This window comes from Laccaria bicolor, genomic scaffold (assembly GCF_000143565.1).
Source record: "Laccaria bicolor S238N-H82 LACBIscaffold_50 genomic scaffold, whole genome shotgun sequence".
In the NCBI taxonomy this organism is placed as follows: domain Eukaryota; kingdom Fungi; phylum Basidiomycota; class Agaricomycetes; order Agaricales; family Hydnangiaceae; genus Laccaria; species Laccaria bicolor.
The window spans coordinates 84,610-104,153 of record NW_001889921.1 but is presented as its reverse complement, the minus strand read 5'-3'; the positions used below and the strand labels follow the sequence as shown (position 1 = coordinate 104,153).

The 19,544-nt window shown below is 46.3% G+C and overlaps 12 protein-coding genes across 12 annotated transcripts in view; 8 read left to right on the top strand and 4 right to left on the bottom strand.

Moving 5' to 3' along the window:
- Positions 1-1,302: 1,302 nt before the first annotated feature.
- LACBIDRAFT_312171 (uncharacterized protein) lies at positions 1,303-2,085 on the top strand (the record flags this gene model as incomplete). The annotated part of the gene is made up of 5 exons (XM_001888005.1): positions 1,303-1,383; positions 1,438-1,554; positions 1,649-1,702; positions 1,779-1,930; positions 1,986-2,085. The coding sequence occupies 5 exons, from the start codon at positions 1,303-1,305 to the stop codon at positions 2,083-2,085; spliced, it is 504 nt and encodes a 167-aa protein (XP_001888040.1).
- Positions 2,086-2,448: 363 nt separating this feature from the next.
- On the top strand, positions 2,449-2,725 carry LACBIDRAFT_312170 (uncharacterized protein; the record flags this gene model as incomplete). The annotated part of the gene is made up of 3 exons (XM_001888004.1): positions 2,449-2,494; positions 2,556-2,597; positions 2,649-2,725. The coding sequence occupies 3 exons, from the start codon at positions 2,449-2,451 to the stop codon at positions 2,723-2,725; spliced, it is 165 nt and encodes a 54-aa protein (XP_001888039.1).
- Positions 2,726-4,942: 2,217 nt separating this feature from the next.
- On the top strand, positions 4,943-5,557 carry LACBIDRAFT_312169 (uncharacterized protein; the record flags this gene model as incomplete). The annotated part of the gene is made up of 4 exons (XM_001888003.1): positions 4,943-4,947; positions 4,999-5,150; positions 5,203-5,473; positions 5,533-5,557. 4 exons carry the CDS (start codon positions 4,943-4,945, stop codon positions 5,555-5,557), a joined length of 453 nt encoding a protein of 150 aa, XP_001888038.1.
- A 64-nt stretch (positions 5,558-5,621) lies between these two features.
- Positions 5,622-6,092, top strand: LACBIDRAFT_312168 (uncharacterized protein; the record flags this gene model as incomplete). Its single annotated transcript, XM_001888002.1, has 4 exons — positions 5,622-5,676; positions 5,731-5,885; positions 5,945-5,951; positions 6,004-6,092. The coding sequence occupies 4 exons, from the start codon at positions 5,622-5,624 to the stop codon at positions 6,090-6,092; spliced, it is 306 nt and encodes a 101-aa protein (XP_001888037.1).
- Positions 6,093-6,409: 317 nt separating this feature from the next.
- On the top strand, positions 6,410-6,744 carry LACBIDRAFT_312167 (uncharacterized protein; the record flags this gene model as incomplete). Its single annotated transcript, XM_001888001.1, has 3 exons — positions 6,410-6,503; positions 6,562-6,659; positions 6,712-6,744. The coding sequence occupies 3 exons, from the start codon at positions 6,410-6,412 to the stop codon at positions 6,742-6,744; spliced, it is 225 nt and encodes a 74-aa protein (XP_001888036.1).
- A 507-nt stretch (positions 6,745-7,251) lies between these two features.
- LACBIDRAFT_312166 (uncharacterized protein) lies at positions 7,252-8,902 on the bottom strand (the record flags this gene model as incomplete). The annotated part of the gene is made up of 5 exons (XM_001887954.1): positions 7,252-7,497; positions 7,548-8,153; positions 8,226-8,442; positions 8,494-8,777; positions 8,849-8,902. The coding sequence occupies 5 exons, from the start codon at positions 8,900-8,902 to the stop codon at positions 7,252-7,254; spliced, it is 1,407 nt and encodes a 468-aa protein (XP_001887989.1).
- A 251-nt stretch (positions 8,903-9,153) lies between these two features.
- LACBIDRAFT_333356 (uncharacterized protein) lies at positions 9,154-10,764 on the top strand (the record flags this gene model as incomplete). The annotated part of the gene is made up of 3 exons (XM_001888000.1): positions 9,154-10,006; positions 10,054-10,462; positions 10,689-10,764. 3 exons carry the CDS (start codon positions 9,154-9,156, stop codon positions 10,762-10,764), a joined length of 1,338 nt encoding a protein of 445 aa, XP_001888035.1.
- Positions 10,765-13,258: 2,494 nt separating this feature from the next.
- Positions 13,259-15,467, bottom strand: LACBIDRAFT_312164 (uncharacterized protein; the record flags this gene model as incomplete). Its single annotated transcript, XM_001887953.1, has 7 exons — positions 13,259-13,493; positions 13,543-13,594; positions 13,650-13,907; positions 13,960-14,131; positions 14,193-14,609; positions 14,675-14,858; positions 14,914-15,467. The coding sequence occupies 7 exons, from the start codon at positions 15,465-15,467 to the stop codon at positions 13,259-13,261; spliced, it is 1,872 nt and encodes a 623-aa protein (XP_001887988.1).
- A 219-nt stretch (positions 15,468-15,686) lies between these two features.
- LACBIDRAFT_312163 (uncharacterized protein) lies at positions 15,687-15,972 on the top strand (the record flags this gene model as incomplete). Its single annotated transcript, XM_001887999.1, has 3 exons — positions 15,687-15,689; positions 15,746-15,815; positions 15,869-15,972. The coding sequence occupies 3 exons, from the start codon at positions 15,687-15,689 to the stop codon at positions 15,970-15,972; spliced, it is 177 nt and encodes a 58-aa protein (XP_001888034.1).
- Positions 15,973-16,019: 47 nt separating this feature from the next.
- On the bottom strand, positions 16,020-17,603 carry LACBIDRAFT_312162 (uncharacterized protein; the record flags this gene model as incomplete). The annotated part of the gene is made up of 6 exons (XM_001887952.1): positions 16,020-16,389; positions 16,458-16,643; positions 16,711-16,783; positions 16,842-17,308; positions 17,373-17,487; positions 17,549-17,603. The coding sequence occupies 6 exons, from the start codon at positions 17,601-17,603 to the stop codon at positions 16,020-16,022; spliced, it is 1,266 nt and encodes a 421-aa protein (XP_001887987.1).
- Positions 17,604-18,027: 424 nt separating this feature from the next.
- LACBIDRAFT_312161 (uncharacterized protein) lies at positions 18,028-18,399 on the top strand (the record flags this gene model as incomplete). The annotated part of the gene is made up of 1 exon (XM_001887998.1): positions 18,028-18,399. One exon carries the CDS (start codon positions 18,028-18,030, stop codon positions 18,301-18,303), a length of 276 nt encoding a protein of 91 aa, XP_001888033.1. The 3' UTR covers positions 18,304-18,399.
- Positions 18,400-19,025: 626 nt separating this feature from the next.
- LACBIDRAFT_295600 (uncharacterized protein) overlaps positions 19,026-19,544 on the bottom strand; it is a gene marked incomplete at both ends in the record, with an annotated part of 1,776 nt that continues 1,257 nt past the window's right edge. Inside the window, one exon of the mRNA XM_001887951.1 lies at positions 19,026-19,249. Within this exon, the coding sequence (XP_001887986.1) occupies positions 19,026-19,249 (224 nt within the window). The remainder of the gene's footprint in view (positions 19,250-19,544) is intronic.

Sequence of the window (19,544 nt, the reverse complement as noted above, 5' to 3'; positions counted from 1 at the left end):
CTCTTGAGTTTTGGGCACAGATGCTTCTCAAATGGCCCACAAAGCTCACTGAAGCATGACAGAGAGATTTCCAAATCAGGCCTAGAAAGGTCTGGGGGTCTCAGATCCTTGTATGAATAGGACCTCTGTTTATTTCCTTGGGATAGTGTTCCTAGGTATGAGAAGTGCCTTGTGAAATATTTTCAGCCCCAATTCACCAAGAAAAATGTCAAGGATTGGTCCAGGACGATTGCTCTATGCAAAATGTACTTTTCTTGGGGACTATTCAAGTTATACCCAGTGTAAATTTATTTGCTATCATATTATACTTCAGGTGTTGTTTAAAGGACATCCTGAGTCTCCATGGATTAACTCAAAAGGGTGGTAGCATTTTTTCTTCTTGCAGAAAAGAAGGACCAATGTTGTAGATACTTGTTTACTTTCAGAAAAACTCTGGAAATAAACTTCTACAGACATCATGCAATGGTCATTTTAACATTTCTACCTACCTTTTGTATTATACACACTACAAACATTAATAGGGAGTCATTTTTCCTCATTTCAACAAATATATTGAGTGAAAAATACATAAAGTGGAGAACAAGTTCAAATTTACCTTTTAGGGGAGGATATAAATTTTCTAGCCCAAAGACTTTATGAAGCTCATAACAATAGCAGGGAGATCCAGTAATCAAAATATCTCTTCCTCAAGTTGTGAATTGCTTTCAGTAGGTTGCAGTCATTCAGAATTTCCTATTTTGTCAAATCCCATTTTTGGAAGTTGTCACAGTGAATGCTCTGCCTTATCCTGAGTTTTCATTCATTCATCCCCAGACTTGGTATGTACAATCTACACCTCCTTAGCTATGTCTCATACACCTGAGCTTAGTTTTGAAAATGTTTGGTTCTTGTGTTACAGCACCAACTTTGTCCAAAAAATGACCAGACATTCTTTTTTCCCAGTTAGTGTACACTCCAAAATGTGGACGATCTCGGATTTTTTAGCCTTACCCGCATCACAAATTCCGCCACTGCTTGTTATGGGACACCACACAAAGGTCGGTATACTTATTCCCAAAGGATTATTCATTCTAGTCACTTATTTTCTTAGAGACTCATTAATTTGGCCTGGAGCTCAATTCCCCAATTCAGACTGTCTCCCAACAAAATGGGTCATTGATACTTGATTGATACCCAGATATTCGCAGTAATTTCAAAAGACATAAATACTTTTTGTCCCAATCTCAACTGCTTGACGAGGCTTCGGGGGCATATAAGTTTGCCCCGATTGAACCCGCCAAGGCAACGGAAACGAATGAGAGCATGAAATTGTCAAAGGTTGAACCGTGTGGCGCGCTCTGTTTTAAATTACAAGATTTCGACTCAGAGGAAAAGAATCTTTTGGTACGGCCCACACTCCCATTATCTTATAACCCGTTTGGACATTCTTCTCCTTAGGAATCTTCACCTTGGAGCAATCCCGATGATATAACAATGTTCGAAGGGATTCTCAAGCTCACTCCCGATACCATCCCATGTGGTCTCGCTATTATTTGCGGGAAAACTTGCTCTGAGGTACGTATATATTACAATTCATTACGACAACTCCGACTTGCAGTGTACCTTCTGATAGGTTTTCATCTACCGTTCGAAAACGAAAAAATTCTAGAAAACACAAGTTACGATTCTCCCAGTCCAAGCGAACTCGTCCTCCCAGAATTCGGTAAGGCTTCAACTTCTTATTTCTATAATGCAGTGAGCACGTTGGTGCTCGGATTCACACCACAATCTTGTGGAAGCCCGATCACCACTGTACACAGCAATTTCTAAATTTACCAAAGTCTTCCACCCTGCCAGCACAAAGGTCCATGCCACGAAGTCTCCAGTGGAGTAGTTGCCGGGCGTCGGCGCGTGAATGCGATCCAGAACTCTGCGTCAAGTGTGATGCTCGGTCTGTTTCTTTTTTTTTAAAATGCGCACTGCTCCATGATGTTCATTGCATTCAGAGGACGGCATAAGAAGAAAAAGTGTCTAAATAACTATGACATTCAAAAGGGGAGGTTCCAGGTACCGTTGCTTGATCAAATTCCGATCGAAGCTACATGAGGTTTTTATTTCACAAACTACAGCCAATTAAAATCGCGAAGAGTGATATACGGAAGTGGGGCATACGCCCTTGAATGCGCGCTAGCCAAAGGAGTAATTATTGGAGGTATAAAATATTCCGTGCTTTTGATACCCGGACTTCCTAGCGGCGGGATGACTTTTACTAGAATATGCCGGCGAGTTAATCCCCAGAGAGGGCACCGCCATGACGACGTTAGACGTGTAGGCGGCATCCAAATGCAGTGTTATTTCTAGAACCTGATCTTCTATTTGACAGATTGTGCAATCATTTGAAGCTAAACTACATATTTGACCTGGACACGACATAAGTATGTTCTTGATTCTGCAATTTTCGGGAACGAGATGCGATACTTAAACCATTCGGAGAACCCGAATTGTTGCGCGACAGGTAATTGATACGCCTTTGTTCCCTTTCCATTCTGCACTAACTTTGTGGTTGACATAACTAGTCATCGACGTGGATGGGGTTCATCGAATCGTCCTCGTGACAAGTGAGTGTTGACAGGGCGTTTACTTGACGGCGTTTAACATTTCTTGTGCAGCAAAAAGTGTAGCAATTGCAGAGGAACTATTTTTAAACTATGGGGAGTCCTACTGGACAAACCATTCTCATGCTTGATCGTGACTGGACAGATTTTTGAAATAACCCAATGCGAAGTGGTTCACCAGCTGTGGAGTTTGTTTGAAAATTCTATATTTTTAGACCTTGTACCATGTGCAGCTTCGCCAATTGTGCAATTTTGATTTTTTTCTCGCCATGCCTCCAGGGTTGGTCAAAATTTGGGAGTGAGCCTCCGCGTAATGACGGGATCAACGCAAAGGGTCAGAGGCGCACAAATCTGACTCCCAACTAAAACACACGAATGTACGTTCTGAACCGGGGCATTGTAGTGGCATGATTTCACCAACCCCAAAACTTAAGCACGTCTTTCTTTGAGGCTTCAGTGATCGCCCGATATATACCGGCGGTTTATTTGTATGTATTCACACCCTTATCCGTAAGACATGAATTTGGAAGCTGCAAAAACGACCTCAGAGGAAGTCTATATTGATTGCCCTTCATTCTCCTGAACATCCTTTACATTCGTGATTATGTTCTCGTAGCTCGGCTCTGGTCTTTACCGATACTCAACTGCACCGATGGATCACTGTTTTGTGATTCGATCTACACGTCGGTATCCGAGCTTCATACCTAATTCATCATAGCGCAACTCAAATTCATCCCCAAATACGAAAATGTGGAATGCACGACTAGAGGTGATCGGTTTATAGCTTGTCACATTCCTGGAGATCTTAGCATTTGTCCGAGCGCGATGCTTAGCGGCGGCGGTTCCACATCTGAACCCTTGACTGTGTCTGGGAGAAGCGCTGAACAATTTAAGACTCTTCAAAGCAGGGAGAGTTGCGCAGATATCCAAGAGTGACCACTGAACAGGAAGTTTGAAAGCGTGTATGACTGAACAGATGTGGGAACACCTACGATCACATTGTCTCCGCTCGCGGATGAATTGTCTTCATCGTCCTTTTCTTTCGCCATATCCCCAGAGTTAATGGATAATTCAAGAAATGTAAGGCGTGTACATTTCTTCAATATACCGGAACAGTGGCTGGTGAAAGACCAACTCCCTTCATAATTGGTGTTAATTTCAAGAGAGTCGAGGGAATGGATGTGATTCTGGAGAGCCTGTTCATAGAACTTGATTGCAAGTTGATCAGACGCCTGTGGCAGCGTTCGATATAGCGATGCTTGAGTAAGTTTGAGACGTCGAAGTCCAGAAAATGATGTTAGGTACTCGATGAGGGTTAGTTGGACGTCATCTGTGACAATCTCCTGCAGATGGATTTTTTCTATCCGCAAAACCGACCAAATATTTCCTGAGGAAAATCCAGCACCCTGATTTCCCGAAACTTGATCCTGAGGTGAGAAGATACCTTCAGTGGTAAGGGAGATCAGCGATCTCAAATGTGGTAGTACAGTGGCATCCAGTTTCAAAGACAGCCCCTTCAAGCTAAAATGTGTGATGTTCAAGAACATGGATGTCTCCGAGAGATAGTCATTCAAGTTCGGCGCGCTCCTATCATGTGGGTCATGAATTATGGTAAGTGTTGTCAACTTCGGTTGACTCCAACCAATCAATTTCGCAACGGGAATAATGGCGCTGGGATCATTATACAGCCGAGATGTACGGATCAAGGTCAAATTTTCGAGGTGTGGCAATCGTCGCAACTGAAAGAAAGGATCTAGAATAGCTCGATAGCGCAGATAAAGATCCTTTAGGAATGGAAGCGACGCAAGGGCATCAAAAACTTGAAGGATGGCCCACTCTGGATCAGAGTCATATGTGAACCACCTAAAATGCATCAATATGTGCTTTGAAACAGGGCATTTGACTTACGAGACTTTACGAACCCCAGTCAAGGACCCAACAGCTGGGACAAGGAATGACTTAATTTTGGCCTCCTCTTCAGACGTTAAAATCCTGCTCTCATGCCACGAGGGATATAAGCTGGCACAAATGTTGAGCTGGGTAGCATATTTTGAGATAGGTGTTGGCTTTGGCTCAGCGGTAGCCAGATTCTCGAGCTGGGATGGTAGATCTATCGACGATAACCGAATTCTCGACAAAATTTGCGGCTCCAGTGCAAAGTTAACCTGTTTGCATACTAAACGTAGAGTCTTGCCGGTCGTCTACCAAAAAGATTAAAGTAAGAAATGGCACTTGGAAGTTGGACTCATGGAGCATAAAACCGAAATTACCTCGACGGCTACTTCTTGGAGAAGCTCTGTAGGTAGAGACAAAAATCCAGTCATGAGACCTCTTGTATAGTAGGCGGTATGAGGCGTTCAATCACAATCGATAGGAGATCTAAATACATCAGTATTTGGTAAAGTCCCGTCGACAAACAAGCCAAACGAGCGCAAACAACGCATACACACAGCTTCGTGCTCAAACCACCCTGGTCTTCCTTCTTCCTCGTTCATGAGGATGCACGTCCAATATCAATCGCAACTGTAACATCCTACAAAACTATTTTCACGCTGTGTACGTCTCATTTTTTATACAGTCAACTCACCAACTAACGACGACGTCACAGCACACCGCCACCCCTCCCCCAATCCCCGGAACCCCGGTTGGCCACTGCACAACCTCCTCGCATACCTCCGCACCCTATACCCAACCCAGACCCCTTCCACTCGTGTTTTTTGCTGGAGCGACCCCGGACTTCCAACCTGTGAATGGAAGAGCCGATTCGGAGTCGTTCAAATGACAGGTGGAGGTCGACCATCCACTCTCAACTGGGAGAAAGTTTTACACGGGCTCGGGTCTCGCGTTGCGGACCTCGCGCCCATGATGCATCCCACCAGGTACATTTTTTCTTCTTTTCTTCTTCATGCGCTGCATCTCACGAAGCTACCTACCTTAGATTGGCCACTCAAGCCGCCGCCTGAGCCTAAAGCTCATGCAATAGAGGATCTGAGCTAACCTTGAGTCCAAGAAGATATCAACAGCGAAATGCCTCCTCCCTGGCGCTGGCATGCTCGGATACTACTTCGCGCAAGCGTCGACGGTCTGTTCCCCTTTCCCAAATTCGCGCCTCCATCAATCTTACGTTGTTGAACAGGACTGGCGGCCGCACCATCACCTTCGTCGACTTCTGCCTCGCGCGTCTCGTTCTCTAGTCCCGTCCGGCAAACCCTCTTTGAATTCGAGGACTGCCCAGGGGGCAAGCTCAAAGCCGAATGTGCAGCTGTCAGGACGATTCTGTACCCCGGAATCGTACGCTGTTTCCTCACTTTCTCCGAATGTCATCTGATGAAATGCCATCATCTATCCAGAATCTCAGTAAGTCTCAACTCTTCTGCAATCAACCTCTCCACTTACGACCACGTCACAGCACATCATTCCCTTCATCCATGTCGCCGCACACCATCCCTTTTTACCCCTCCCCCATCCCAAAAATTCCGGCTGGCCACTCCGCACTGACCTCCTCGCATACTTTTGTTCCCTATACCCCTCCGTCTGCGTTCTCTGCTGGCGCGACTCTGAACTCACCTTCGAACGGGAGAGTAGTTTCAGAGTCGTTCAAGTTACATGTGACATCGCAGAAGGTCAACCAAGCGTCGTCGGATTGGAGAATAACCGACGAAAAACTCGGCCCCCGGGTTGCGGATCTTGGGCCAACGATGGATTCCACCGGATACAACTTTTCTTCTTCCCTTTTGCATACACCGCATCTAATGAAGCTACCCTAGCTACTCACCCTAGACTGGCCACCCAAGCAGTCGACCCGAACCTCAAGCATGCGATGGAGGATCCTCGACCTCGAGAAGATACGGGCAGCGAATTGCTTCATTCTTTGCGGGCGCTCTTGGATGTCTCGTCCGAACCTTAATGGTCCGTTTTTAACCTTACAACTTCATATTACTTACCTCGTTTTACACACACAGTTGAGGCATACGCATCGTCAAATTTGTCGACTCTTCCCGCGTGTCGTTCTCCAATCCCAATACCCAATGGTTGCATACAGACCTCGGGGCTGCCGAGGGGAAGGTTAGTTCATCGTCCTTCCCACTCCTTTACCCAACTAACCAACACCAGATAGTCTTGTACTCCGCACTTGGTTTTGATGCTATGAAGCGCCCGCATATCTTCCACACCTAAAGATGCACAGCCAGCCCTCAGCTTAATACAGTTGAAACTCCTGATAGACTGCACCCTTGACGAGATGGTACCGTCATCCCACGCACCCATCGCAGCCGCCATGGCCGTTGAGCAGCTCGCGTCTGCCTTGCAACATCATCAGCAGCATCAAGTGTATGTACACGCTCTTCTTTCGTCATTTTCATAACCCTAACATACATTGTCTCTCATCTCTAGACTCCAAGCACCTCCACATTTCCAATCCGACGCTGAACATGGCGCGAGCGTTCCCGGTTTCGTATTGCACCAACTCCATGGCTTCCTCGCCGAGTTCCGAAATTTACTGTTTACGGCTTGTGATGTAGCTAATGAAAGAAAGGAAAGTAACATCATTTTGTTGTCTATATTGAGTTCCTTTCATTCTCCCGAACATCCTCTACATTTGTGATTATGTTCTCGTAGCTCAGCTTTGCTCTTTACCAATACTTAACCCCACCGATGGCTATAGAGTACATCGGTATCCGAGGTTCATACCCAACTCATCCCGCTGCAACTCAAATTCATCCCGATCTATGAAAATGCGGAATGCATGACTGGGGGTGGTTGGCTTATAGCTTGTCACATTCTTGATGATCTTAGCATTTGTCCGAGCGCAATGCTTGGCAGTGACCGTTCCATATGTGGAAGTGCTGAACAATTTAAGAGTCTTCAAAGCAGGGAGAGCTGCACAGATATCCAAGAGCGACCACTAAACGAGAGTTTGTAAGTGTATGACTGAACAAATGTGGGAGCACTTACAATCACATTGCCTCCGCTGGCGGATGAATCCTCTTTATTGTTATTTTCTTCCGCCATATCCTCAGAGTTGATGGATAATTTGAGGAACGTAAGGCGTGTACATTTTATTATTATGCTGGAGCAGTGGCTCGCGAAAGACCATTTCCCTTCGTAATTGGTGTTGATTTCAAGAGCGTCGAGGGAATGGACGTGATTCTGGAGAGCCTGTTCATAAAACTTGAGAGCAAGTTGATCAGACACCTGTGGCGGCATGTCATATGGTGTTTCAGTAAGTATGAGACGTCGAAGACCAGAAAATGATGCTAGATACTCGATGAGGGCTGATTGGACGACATCTGTGATAATTTCCTGCAGATGGATTTTTTCGAACCACAAAACCGACCAAACATCTCCTGACGAAAATCCAGCACCTTGATTATCCGAAACTTGATCCGGCGGTGAGAAGGTAACATCAGTAGTGAGAGAGATCAGTGATCTCAAATGGGAAAGTACGGTGGCATCCAGTTTTACAGGCAGCCCCTTCAAGGTAAGATGTGTGATTTTCAAGAACACCGAACTTTTGGATGTTTCCGAAAGAAGGTCATTCAAGTTCGGCGCATTCTGATACTAGTCGCGATATCGGTTATTATTGATTGTAAGCGTTGTCAACTTGGGTTGACTCCAATTAATAAGTCTCGCAATGGGAATAACGGTGATGCAATCATCATCCTGCCAAGATTCACGGGTAATGGTCAAATTTTCGAGGTGTGGCAATCGTCGCAGCTGCAAGAAAGGGTTGGAAACAGGCCAACAGCACAGATGAAGATCATTTAGGAATGGAAGCGACGCAAGGGCATCAAAAACTTGGAGGACGGCCCACTCTGGATCGGTGTCACTGTCAGACGTGAGCCAGCCCCTAGTGAAATGCATCAATACCATGTGCCTTGGAACAGGGCATTGGACTTACAAGACTTTACGGACCCCAGTCAAGGACCCAATAGCTGGGACAAGTAATAACTTGATTTTGGCCTCCTCTTCAGACGTTAAACCCCTGTTCTCGTTAAACAGGTCATATAGGTAAACGTTTAGTTGGGTTGCATATTTTGCAGTAGGTGATGGCTTTGGCTCAGCGGCAACCAGGTGTTCGAGCTGGGATATCGATAATAACGCAATTGTTGACAAAATTCGCGGCTCCAGCCCAAAATTGATCTGTTTGCATATTAAACGTAGAGTCCTGTCGGCCCGGGTCCTCTGCCAAAAAGATTGAAGTAAGAAATGGCCCTTAGAGAAACTGGACTCATGGAACATGAAAATGGACCTACCTTAGTGCCTATTTCCTGGAGAAGCTCAGGTGGTAGAGACAACAACCCAGTCATGAGACCTCTTGTATGGTAGGTAGTTCAAAATCAGGATTGCGATAGGAGATCTGCATCAGTATTTGGCTAAGTCTCGTCGCACAAACAAGCAAAACGAGCGCAAGCAAGCTGCAACAACGCATGGGCGTCAATTATCGCCGCTTGACACCAATCATCGATTACAGCCTGCACGTTGCCTGATCGTGAGCGTCGCTGCCGCAACCCTCTCCGAACTCCCACTCACTTTACAATCTCAGTTTTGCATACACGCCATGTTGAAGTTTTTCCGTAAGGGACCGTGGAAGTCACTCTCCAGAGTATCCTTCTTCCAACAATTCCGCAGGTGGCTGATTACAGACTCGGAGCTGTGCACCACGCATTGGAATCTCCCACTCCCTCCCGATATTATGTATCACATCATCGACACCTACAACGACATTCCCGTAGACGTCCCTACGATTCTCGCACTAGCTCAATCGTATCCGGTTCTTCGACCGTTTTGCTTCTCAAAGATATTCCAAAATTTGGATATCAGCACCGGGAGCTTGCTTACTTTCGAGTTTTTTGCCGATGTCATCCAGAAATATCCCTTTGTTCTCGAGCGAATGGAGTCCCTTACCTTGGAAGGACAATTCAAACGCAAAGAATTGACCGGCAGCTCCTACGTTCTCTCGCAGATTACAGAACGGAGTCAGAACCTTGGGCGCCTCTGTCTCTCTATGAACAACAGATGGGAGGAATGCAATGAAACCTTCCGAGAACACCTTGTCGTTCTTTTATCACAGAGTCGCTTGCACACCTTCGTTCTGTGGCCCTATGGCGTTCCCATCGATCTGTTACGACATCTCCCCGACCTCAAGCGACTCGAGATAACCCCTTTTTTCGAGTTAACGCCATCAGGTTCGGATACTATTCCGGTTTGGGCACGTCGGGTGAAGGTGGAGGAACTTGTGCTTATAGGCATTAACACTTTTTGTTCACCGTTGGACTTCTCTTCGTTATTCGATTTCTCTGACTTGAAGGTGTTGGAGGTGCGGGAGCCTTGGATAGTGCACGTCCAGGAAATTCTTGCAATATCTGCTGCCTCGCTTCGCAAGTTGGAACTTTATCTTTACGATGCCTTGGGTATGTATTGTGTTTTCCCTAACTTCATCATTAATTGACGGAAACAGATGTCGATCTTGGTATCCTTTCTTGCCTCGAACACATTACACTCTCTGTCCGTTTTGAATATTTCACTCAAACGCACCACGCCAATGGCGATGTCAGCAGAACGTATGACCCGCCACCATCGGCCCAACTCCAACTCATTTCGAGAACGTTGGCGACATGTCAACCCCACAATAACATCGAGAAGATTCACCTTTCTATTCATTCACATTATATAGAAGATCTGCCAGGTCCAAGTGACTGGCTTTCCCTGGACTCACTCTTCTGGTGGCCAGGGACTTGGAAGGCGTTGGACCAAGTGTCGCTTGTGACAGTTCCAAACAACACAAAAACTCCCGAAATTCTGGAGTGGGCTGCTCCTATTGAATTGCCTTGTCTAATGGGGAGGGGAGTGATGGTAAAATGGTATCAGTATGTAAATCGCAATTCGGCGCAAAGAAGACGTACTTTTATATGGTATCATTGACATTTTGTACCTGTACATCATGAATTGGAAAGCTGGAACATTGATAACCATCCCTGTGTATTGAATTGATTGAAAGCGAACAGATTTCGTTGTAAAATTAGTACATATGAAGTCAAAAGTGCCAACCCTCATAAGACGAGGTCGCGGATTCACCTCGACCGAATATCCCAGGACGTTGCACACCAACCCCGCGCCTTGTGCCTTCGTGAAGTTGGGCGCGTCTATGGAATCAATTACCTGTGCATGACCCTCCTAATCCGGCTGACCCAAAAAAAAACACATCTGTTGCCTCGAGCTTTGATTCCATAGAGACTGGAGTCGAGTCCACAGAGCAGGCCACGCCCCAGAGAAACACTTATAATAAATTAACTGAAAAACATACAAAACGAGAAACGCCCATGGTTAGCACAATGAGTGGGTATCGGCCCGCGTACCGCGTTCAAGCTCGATGACGACTTTAAAATTTGACAAAATTTGTGGGCAAGCAGAGGGGGTTCTTGATAGAAGCCACGAGCCCTCACAAAAATTCGGCACATATTTTGTGCAAGGAATCCCATATCCGTTGAGAAGTGGGCGGTAGAGGGCTATTGGAGGGATTAAACTATCCAGAAACCCTGGTTTCCCCTGAACAACCCAGGGTTTCCAAAGTGCTTGCGTAGAAACCTTGTTTCCACAAGAAGCGGAGCTCAGAATATTTGAAGTCCACCACATGCACATGCATAAGTTCAAGTTGGCGGCGGGGGTCATCAACCTTTCAAGTAGCAAGGGACTATGGAAGGGAGCAGTGGCATCCCTAAACCACTCCCGCTCTCCTACATCTATGTAAGTATAGCTACCCGTCCAAACCCTCATCTTGTTTGCATCTTGTAGCATCGTGTAGACCATGAACCAATATTATTTACCGTGGTAACCACTTGTCGAGTGGGCGCGTCGCATCGCGCGACGATACGTGTGCGACAAGGGATGTGCATGATGGAGTTCAACTCGTCGCGCTCTCTTCTCATCATGACCCGGGGAGCCAAGATCAATTTAAATTTGAGCGCGACACGCGTCGGCATCTAGGAATTTAACTCCGACATGGGGTTCCTCAAAATAACCCATCGACTGATGGAAGGGGGATTTCTACCAAATGCAGAAGAAACCCAGGTACGGTTGGCGATCAGGAGCAGGTCTATCTTTTCTTCTCTTCGAACTAAATTTAGCATGCTGGGGTCCTACTTTGTGAGGCCTTGCGTGATGTGACACAGATATACATTATTACCCTAGGAACTTGTGGTCGTGGTAAACTCTGAAAATAAATCGAGCTTGCCAGGATTACACTGAAGTAATAGTGTCTGGCCCATTTTACTCCAAAATAACCTGGCAATGTTATTGTATGCCTCAAAGGCAAGGGAAAGTGGTCACCATTTATAAGGTGAAAAAATGTATTTTGACATACCTGACAGGGACAATAATAGGAAGTTCATCACTGACCCGGAATCGAACACGCGGCTACAGGAATCAGGCGCACCTCACGTTACACACAGAAGGCAGCCCGTTAGACCGTTACACCACATGGAATTATTATATACCAGGGCACGGTTTGTAGTCATACCCTTGAAGCAGCTGACGGTAATAAACACTCGCGTGAACGCAATGTCCATGCAACCCCGCTACTGTCTAATATTTCAAACCACCATCTATTCTACGGAATTCCGAACACCGAAAATAATCAATGGCCACACGCAATAGAGACAATGCAGAAAGTCGCACATCGTAATGTCTGACCTCTTCCGTAGCGTGATAGAATTTTGAAGTACAATACATACTTGAGATATCGTAATGAATTCAAAGCTTGGTGTGGAAGCAATGTCAACAGTGCAGTATCTAATTCTTTTGGCTGATGCAGCCGTGATTGTTAGCGGAAGCACCACCACCATTCAACTGGTCTCCCCTGCCCTCCCCATTGTCCGATGTGAAGCGCAATGGATGCCTGCCACCCCCGTTCATCAAGTGGATAATTTGACTGGGTAGGCTGCTTATCAAACAAAACTTCTGTTGAATGTGGCTCACCAACCTTGGGCTGCGCGGCAGGAGTGTATAACCGATGAGATGGATGCATCCTGTCGCATCGTCAATTTCGACGATGATTTCATCTGTTTTGAATCATTTCCCGTTGTTGTGGCTGCGCAAAAATGTGGTCCTCACCATATTGTGTGCCGGGTGGGCAGCGAACTCGACTTGGGTGAGCCATTGAAGGGTTGATGGTATGCTTTGTGGGATCTGAGGTTTTTATTCAGTTCTTTGCTTACATCTTTTCTCTGCCAAACTTGCGACACCCTTCCATCTCGGCTCTTACAAGAAAAATCGATGCATTCTGTGGAACCTTACTTGTCGCAATGTGGGAGTAAGTTGCATGTAAAGTTTGATTTTGCACGGCAGCTGCATTCAACAATAGCAAGCCATACTTCTGCACGGCAGAAGGTTAGCTTATGGTCAGTGAAATTGCGCTTTCGCATCATAGCTACATTGAACAATAGCAGGACCACACTTCGATGCGGCAGAAGGGTTGGTGCATGCCGATTGAAATGAGGGCACTTGATTCCGAGGCATACGATGCTTGTGAACCAACGGCCAAGAGAATCCGATAGGCTGATGATGGCACTCCAAGGGAGTCCAGGCTTCGGGTAAGTCATGCATTCAATCATCTAAGATACATAGAACTCAGGCCGTAAATTACAAGAAATTCTAAGCGTTCAAAATTAAGTGTCAGGGTTGGTGATAAACGAAAGGCTTCCTCGTTTAGCAGCCAGCCGTTTCTTTGGTGGGGACTCAGACTGGGCGATGTCATCATTGGGCTCAAAAACTAAGTTGTCGAGGTTTAGTGCGTTGCAAATCCAGTTGTTTCCGCATGCAGGCTGATGTTGCTTTAGAAAGTTTGCGATCTCAACCGGTCCTCTGTCCCAGTAATGCCTCGGACCAGTAGCAGCTGACGAACTATGAAAACGTGAGAACGTGGAATAAACGAGGATGATATATGATTTACGTGTGAGCTTGGGGATCGATGAGGCACATGTGGCCTTTGATATCGAGAGCCCCTGGAAATATGGTCAGTAATAACCCCATTTGAACAGAAACACGAAGGTATCTTACCTTGAAGGTCGCAGAACAGAAGGTTTTCCTGAGAATATAGAACGGAAAAGTGAGCAAAGGCGTGAATTGCACGAGTGATATGGTCATCCGCATCCCCAATGCTTCCATTTCCAGTAAACTTTTTCACAGGTGCATCAACGGGTCCACATGGAAGAAGAGGCGTGGCCAAAAAGTTGAGATAGGGAAGTGGGCGGCTGTTCGAAGTTGGTGATGGGATAATCTGACCTAGAATCGCACCTTTGAAATTGAAATAAAACTCTGCAAAGCCAGTAAGTATTATAAATCGTCGGATGCTGTGGAAATTATGTACTGGGAATTGTCACCACACCCTTGTTCGATGCATGAGCATCGAACGCAATTTTGAAGGAATCACCAAGACACAGAAGTTTAAACTCGGCTTCAAGAATGTCCTGGACATCGCAGTGGGACATCTGAAGGTCGATTGGTACTGTTATAACATACTCCTGTCCCTCGAACCTGGCCTGAACAAATGTTATGATCAACCAGCAAATTCTTGACGTGAACGTAAGATCAGGAACTTACATATATACCCCGTTTTGTTGAGCCATTTCCGATGAACCCAGCCCCACCTTCCTCAGATAGAGACGTTTCGGCAACCTCGATTACTTCTCGCTTTCTCGAGGCTTCCATCACGACTTGACCACTGTCTGGCCCTTCCTGAATATATCGGGCAGTCGTTCTGGTAAAGTTGCAAATTACCATCTCAACGTCTCGTGACCAGTTAAACTTTGCGGCCACTGGCCGCACTGGTGGCCTGTAAGCACTTTTGAGTACTTCATATCGGGGAGCTGCTGAACTTTTGGTTAAACCACTCAGCGCTGCACTGTTGTACGTGGTAGAGACGCTGGAAGATTCGAGCCGCTTTCTCTTCGAGACAAGGGACAGCCTAGATTGGAGTTGGTGTGATTCCAATTCATCATTGTCGTTTGCGCGCTGATTCTGTGAGAAAATTTTATCGTCTGAGTTCCTTGATAAAAACACAAGAAAACAGAGGACAAACAAACCCTTTCGCCCTTTGTGAAAATAAATCGGATTTCAATGAACCGATCTTCTAGCTGGCGGGTAGGCCCTAGCTTCTTTAGGAGAAATTCATTCTTATAAGTAAAGGCTATTGATTTCGTGCGATCGATGTGCTCCAGTGATGAATACTTCGTCTGGTTTTCATGGGCGTAACATGTCACATTGGACCTAAATGGTGTGCGTTCAGCACATTGAATGGGAGAAATCTTTCAGAAAAGCGCACCAACTGAGAGGAACTTCATCTGGGCTTAATTTCTGAAAGCTCTCCCTCACCGCTCCAAAAATTTGATCGAGAACTAACCCTGTTCCGCAATCTGGATCTACGATTTGAACGACACGGAGGGGAGTGACCTGTGGGAGGGACAGAGTTTGTATCAGTGTTCTTGACAAGTTCCACAAGACACGCAGTACCTGAGTGGGTGTCTTGGCCTTTTTTAAGTTTGACGAATTATCGAGTATCCAAAGGGTAGCGGCAAGTCGTATTCCAACCTCAGTAAGCTTAGCCTCTTCCGTCTTCTTTTTTCGCTCAGCCACCACCTTCTGGGCCTTGTTGAGATTCTGAAATTTATAATCTGGGCGGGAAGTAGACGGGTTGCTTATTGATGCTGCAGTGCGAACGGTGTTGTGAAGCCTCGGGCCTGATGCCTGGGACTGGTGAACCTTTGCCCGGGCTAGAATGGCAGATGTGATTTCCGAAACGTCTCCACCCTGCTCGGTTGAACTAGTAGCCGGAGTGATATTCTCTTCCGCATCATCACCGAAGAGGATATCTGCCATTCCTCGCAACTTCAGAATTGATGCCGGAACATTCTCCGCGCTCTCTGCGATCTGCTTTAGTATTGGCCATTTGGAACAGTAATTGAAAAGACGGACTGTAATGTTCAATACAAATTGGGCATAGAGGGTGTTTTATCTTGCTCGAAACAACACCGCAAGTTGCGCATTGTGGTTTTTCCTAATTGGCCAAGACACCAAGTGCATTTAGAAATTTAAATTATGGTTCGTGGTTCTGCCCCTTACGTTGAGAAATGCTATCTCTGATTTTGAGAGTCCAGGTACCCGGGCTTTACACTTTGCGCAATCACGGCCTTCTTCAAGTCGAAGGAAAGTATGGCTGCATTTTGAGCAGGTGGTCATCCTTGACAATTCGTTGTGAGTTCTCTGAGACTATCAAGCAGGAGGAGTTGGGGGAAGGATGGATTGCAAAAAGCCTGAAAACTTGAACGATGCAAATCGAACCTGCACCTCATCGAGACCTGAACCTCAAATTGACCATCATTAATAATCTCAAATTGTGTACATGGAACAGGAATCGGAGATCGACAGTTTCTAAAAAGCTATCAGGGGCAAAAGGTCTTGAAAAACGAGCCAAACATTTTCCATCGTCAGATCAGTCACGCCTAGCTCCTCATAGGCCGCCTCTGCTTGTTGCGCAAACTCGGGAGTCACGAAATCAAGCAATGCAGGTCCTCCCAAAGCAGCCTTCATTCCATGGATAATCGCAAGACCATTTTCTGGGAGAGGAAGTAAGCAGTTCACACCTCCCCATGATTCGGGAAGGCTGAAAGCTTCGTTCCGTGAACAACCAGATGGGCCGGCCTTGTTCTTGTCCTTGCGCATACGGACACCATTCCTAAAAGTGATAAAACTGGCAAGCTCTTGACGCAGGAGCTTCGGCCAAATCCACTGACAAAGTTCGCTAAATAAAAGAAGAGAAAATGATTAGGTGGTGTAGATAAACTTCGATACGATAAGCCAAAAACATACTGATGTTTCGTGTCACTGGAATTGTAAATCCCATCATCGATGCCACGTCGGAAGGCAAGTACGGCATTGTTTCCGAGCTCCAGCCTTAAGCGAAGCCAGGATCGCTCAATGCCAATGTTGTGTACACTGCGCACGTATCGGTGGGCGGGGAGTACCGAAGGATCAATGTCAGCGTGGAACATTTCCCTAAATCAATACAAGAGGGATGAGTGAGGTCAGTGGCCGGCACATAACATCGAAGAGAGATGAAGACCTTAGGGCATTGACAATGCCATATATCTGTGTTGTTTCAGAACCACAATCCGTCGAGAACTCAAGGGGCAGACCTGAAATATTTTCCCATTCAGATAAGTATGAAAAGGTAAGCTTAAAGAGACAACTCACCTCCGATCTCTTCAACGAGACAAAGAAAGAGATAGGCCACGATACTCCCCATGCGGTTACTCGGCACTACCCATGCACCAAGCCACCTAGAGCTCGCGTCGTCTACAACTCCCCATATTGGAAAACCGATGGAGTAAAGCTTGTCGTGGCCGTCTCCGGCCCAGCGCTCATGGATACCGAGGGGGTTTTTCTTGACGCGGACTGTCTTCTTGGATCCGGGTTCCCGATGGTCAAAGCCTCTAGGGTCGAAAGCATGCATGATTTCAGATATGAAGTCGCGGGAAAGATGAACTCCATGTTTAAATGCGATGCGACTCTTGACGTTGGCAAGCCCACGGGAGCCGCTGATGTCATCGTCCATCTCCGAGACAATAAGCTGAAGGGCGTCGTTGTATGGCATGGTGGCAGTCGTTATACGACTACCCATGAGAGAGAGCTCTTTGCGGCGGCGCTTGACAGCAGAGTCCCTAAAGTAGAAAAATAACTGTCAGACACAAAGTGAACGACTCGAAGTAAAGATAAAATGCTAACTTGATGTCTATATTGTAATCAGCTTTGAGAAGCGCAGAAATCTTCTTGTTTGAAGTCAGGCCTTGCCGATGGTAACTCTCAAGGGCGGCTTTGAGAGCAGGGTCGTCTGCAGTTGCTGAAAACGTACATGCACATGAGCAAATAAATCATCGGAAAATTTAACAAACGAAACTTACGAACGGGGGCATACTGGTTAACACCTCTGGGATTCCGATTGTGACTCGACGACATTGACGAGGAGGCGAAGAGACCACAGGAGGTCAATGAGCAAACAGCAGGCAGATGCCGACTGAAGTAATCTGCGTTTGCGGCTTTTATAGGTCTCGTAATTTTCTGAGGTCAGAAGACCTATTCGGCACTGTTCGATTGGGAAGAATGAGCACCTGCGGATATTATTGACAACTTCAAGACACATACATAATAAAAAAACAAGGCATACAATAGTCCTTCTTACAGTTCACATCGTCGAATAGAAATACATACGTCTTAGACGTGTATTTTGAGCTTCGATGAAGCTGTTGACAATGGTCCAGACACCGTATACAGGCGGTGATTCACCCGGAAGGAGGATCTATTAGCGAAATCTAGCTCTATTTGGAAGCTACAGCAAGTGCACCCCCCACGCACCATCTCCATTGCTGACTCGTTTCTCTAGATGAGTCTACAAATTCCGCGATTGATAATGCCTTGCGGAACACATCGTTATCGTGCACAATTGTGTATGTATAGACGGAGGGTTCGGCAGATATGTTGCCACGACTTACGGGTGGGCACCTTCCGGAAAAGGATTGAGGGGTTGAACGTGAGGCCGACAATACCTAGGAGAGTTTGGATAAAGTGCCCAACGAAGAGTGGTTTAGAGGCGTACCGGGCCGGGTTAAGGAGGTCACCAAGGGCTTTAAGAGGTGAGTGCTGGCTTTCTCATCGATAGGATAGGACCGGCACTAAACGGTTGTTGAAGACGTACACGGTATCCACTGTAGAATCTTCGGGGGCGTCTTCTTGAGCCGGTTGCCAATATGCACGACGAGGCGCGCGGTGTATCCAAAGACACTGTTATTCGTTCCTCACCACATCGGAGACAAGAACGACTACGCGTGCATTCAGAAATGCACTTCTAAAACCTACATAATGCTTGTGAACAACCAGTGACTACTAACGAACAAGTGGACGCGCACCTCTAACTGTTATGAGAACGGATGCTCTCACAAGAAGAATTCCGGCGTCGGACGAATTAAAAATCGATAGTATGCGTACCAGACCTTGCCTTTACTAGTTTCTTCGACAAGACCATTCGCTGGGTGATTCAGGCTGTCCAATCAGTTCCACCACCCACCCGAGCAAAAGAGCAAACTCACATCAATGACATGCACAAACTTAAGAGAGCAGCTGGCACGCGACAACTTGTTTGAAATAATTGAACATGGCATCGCCCGCCTCCGTATGTGGGAAGTACGCCACTGGGGTAGGGCCAGGAGATGATGGACGCTAAGAAGACGCCCATGAGTGTGGCTCCGCGGACGCAGTAAATGAGTGGGGTGGGGTACTTACCACTGATACCAGTGGCACTCTCAATGTACGCCGTAGCAGGCTTGTCCTCATGTGCGCACCCATGCTGATGGAGGGGCGTCCACACAGGACCTGCAGACTTACGGAAAATGCAAGGCTGCCAGTTCGTGAATGTGGTGAGGTAAGTTCCTGGTAAACACGATACATAAGTACTGGCATGCTTCGAATGCAGAACTTCCGGAGAACCTGGTCGACAGCGAATAAAGGTACTGAAGATCCAGCGTAGATGTAGAAGCATTGGGAACGAAGCCTGGTGGCGGCAGCTGAGATGAACATCATAGAAATCGAGAAGTGTGAGGTGATATCATCTGAAATTGAAAGGTTTTGCATGCACGTAGGGGCTCAGCCTAACTAAAGTGCCTAGCGTGCAATGCATACACCAATCGGTTGACGATTCAACCACGAATGGGGGGTAAAGAGTATCCAACGGTATACGTGTCAGGGTTTGTCTCCGTGAGAAAGATCAAAAAACACCATTTCCAATTATTATATATGTACGATGTACGGTTTACAAATATAAAGAGAGAAAACATACGGAGAAAACATAAACATGTATGTTGTAGATACTGAAGGGCTACGTCACAGTAGTACTACTAGATGGTA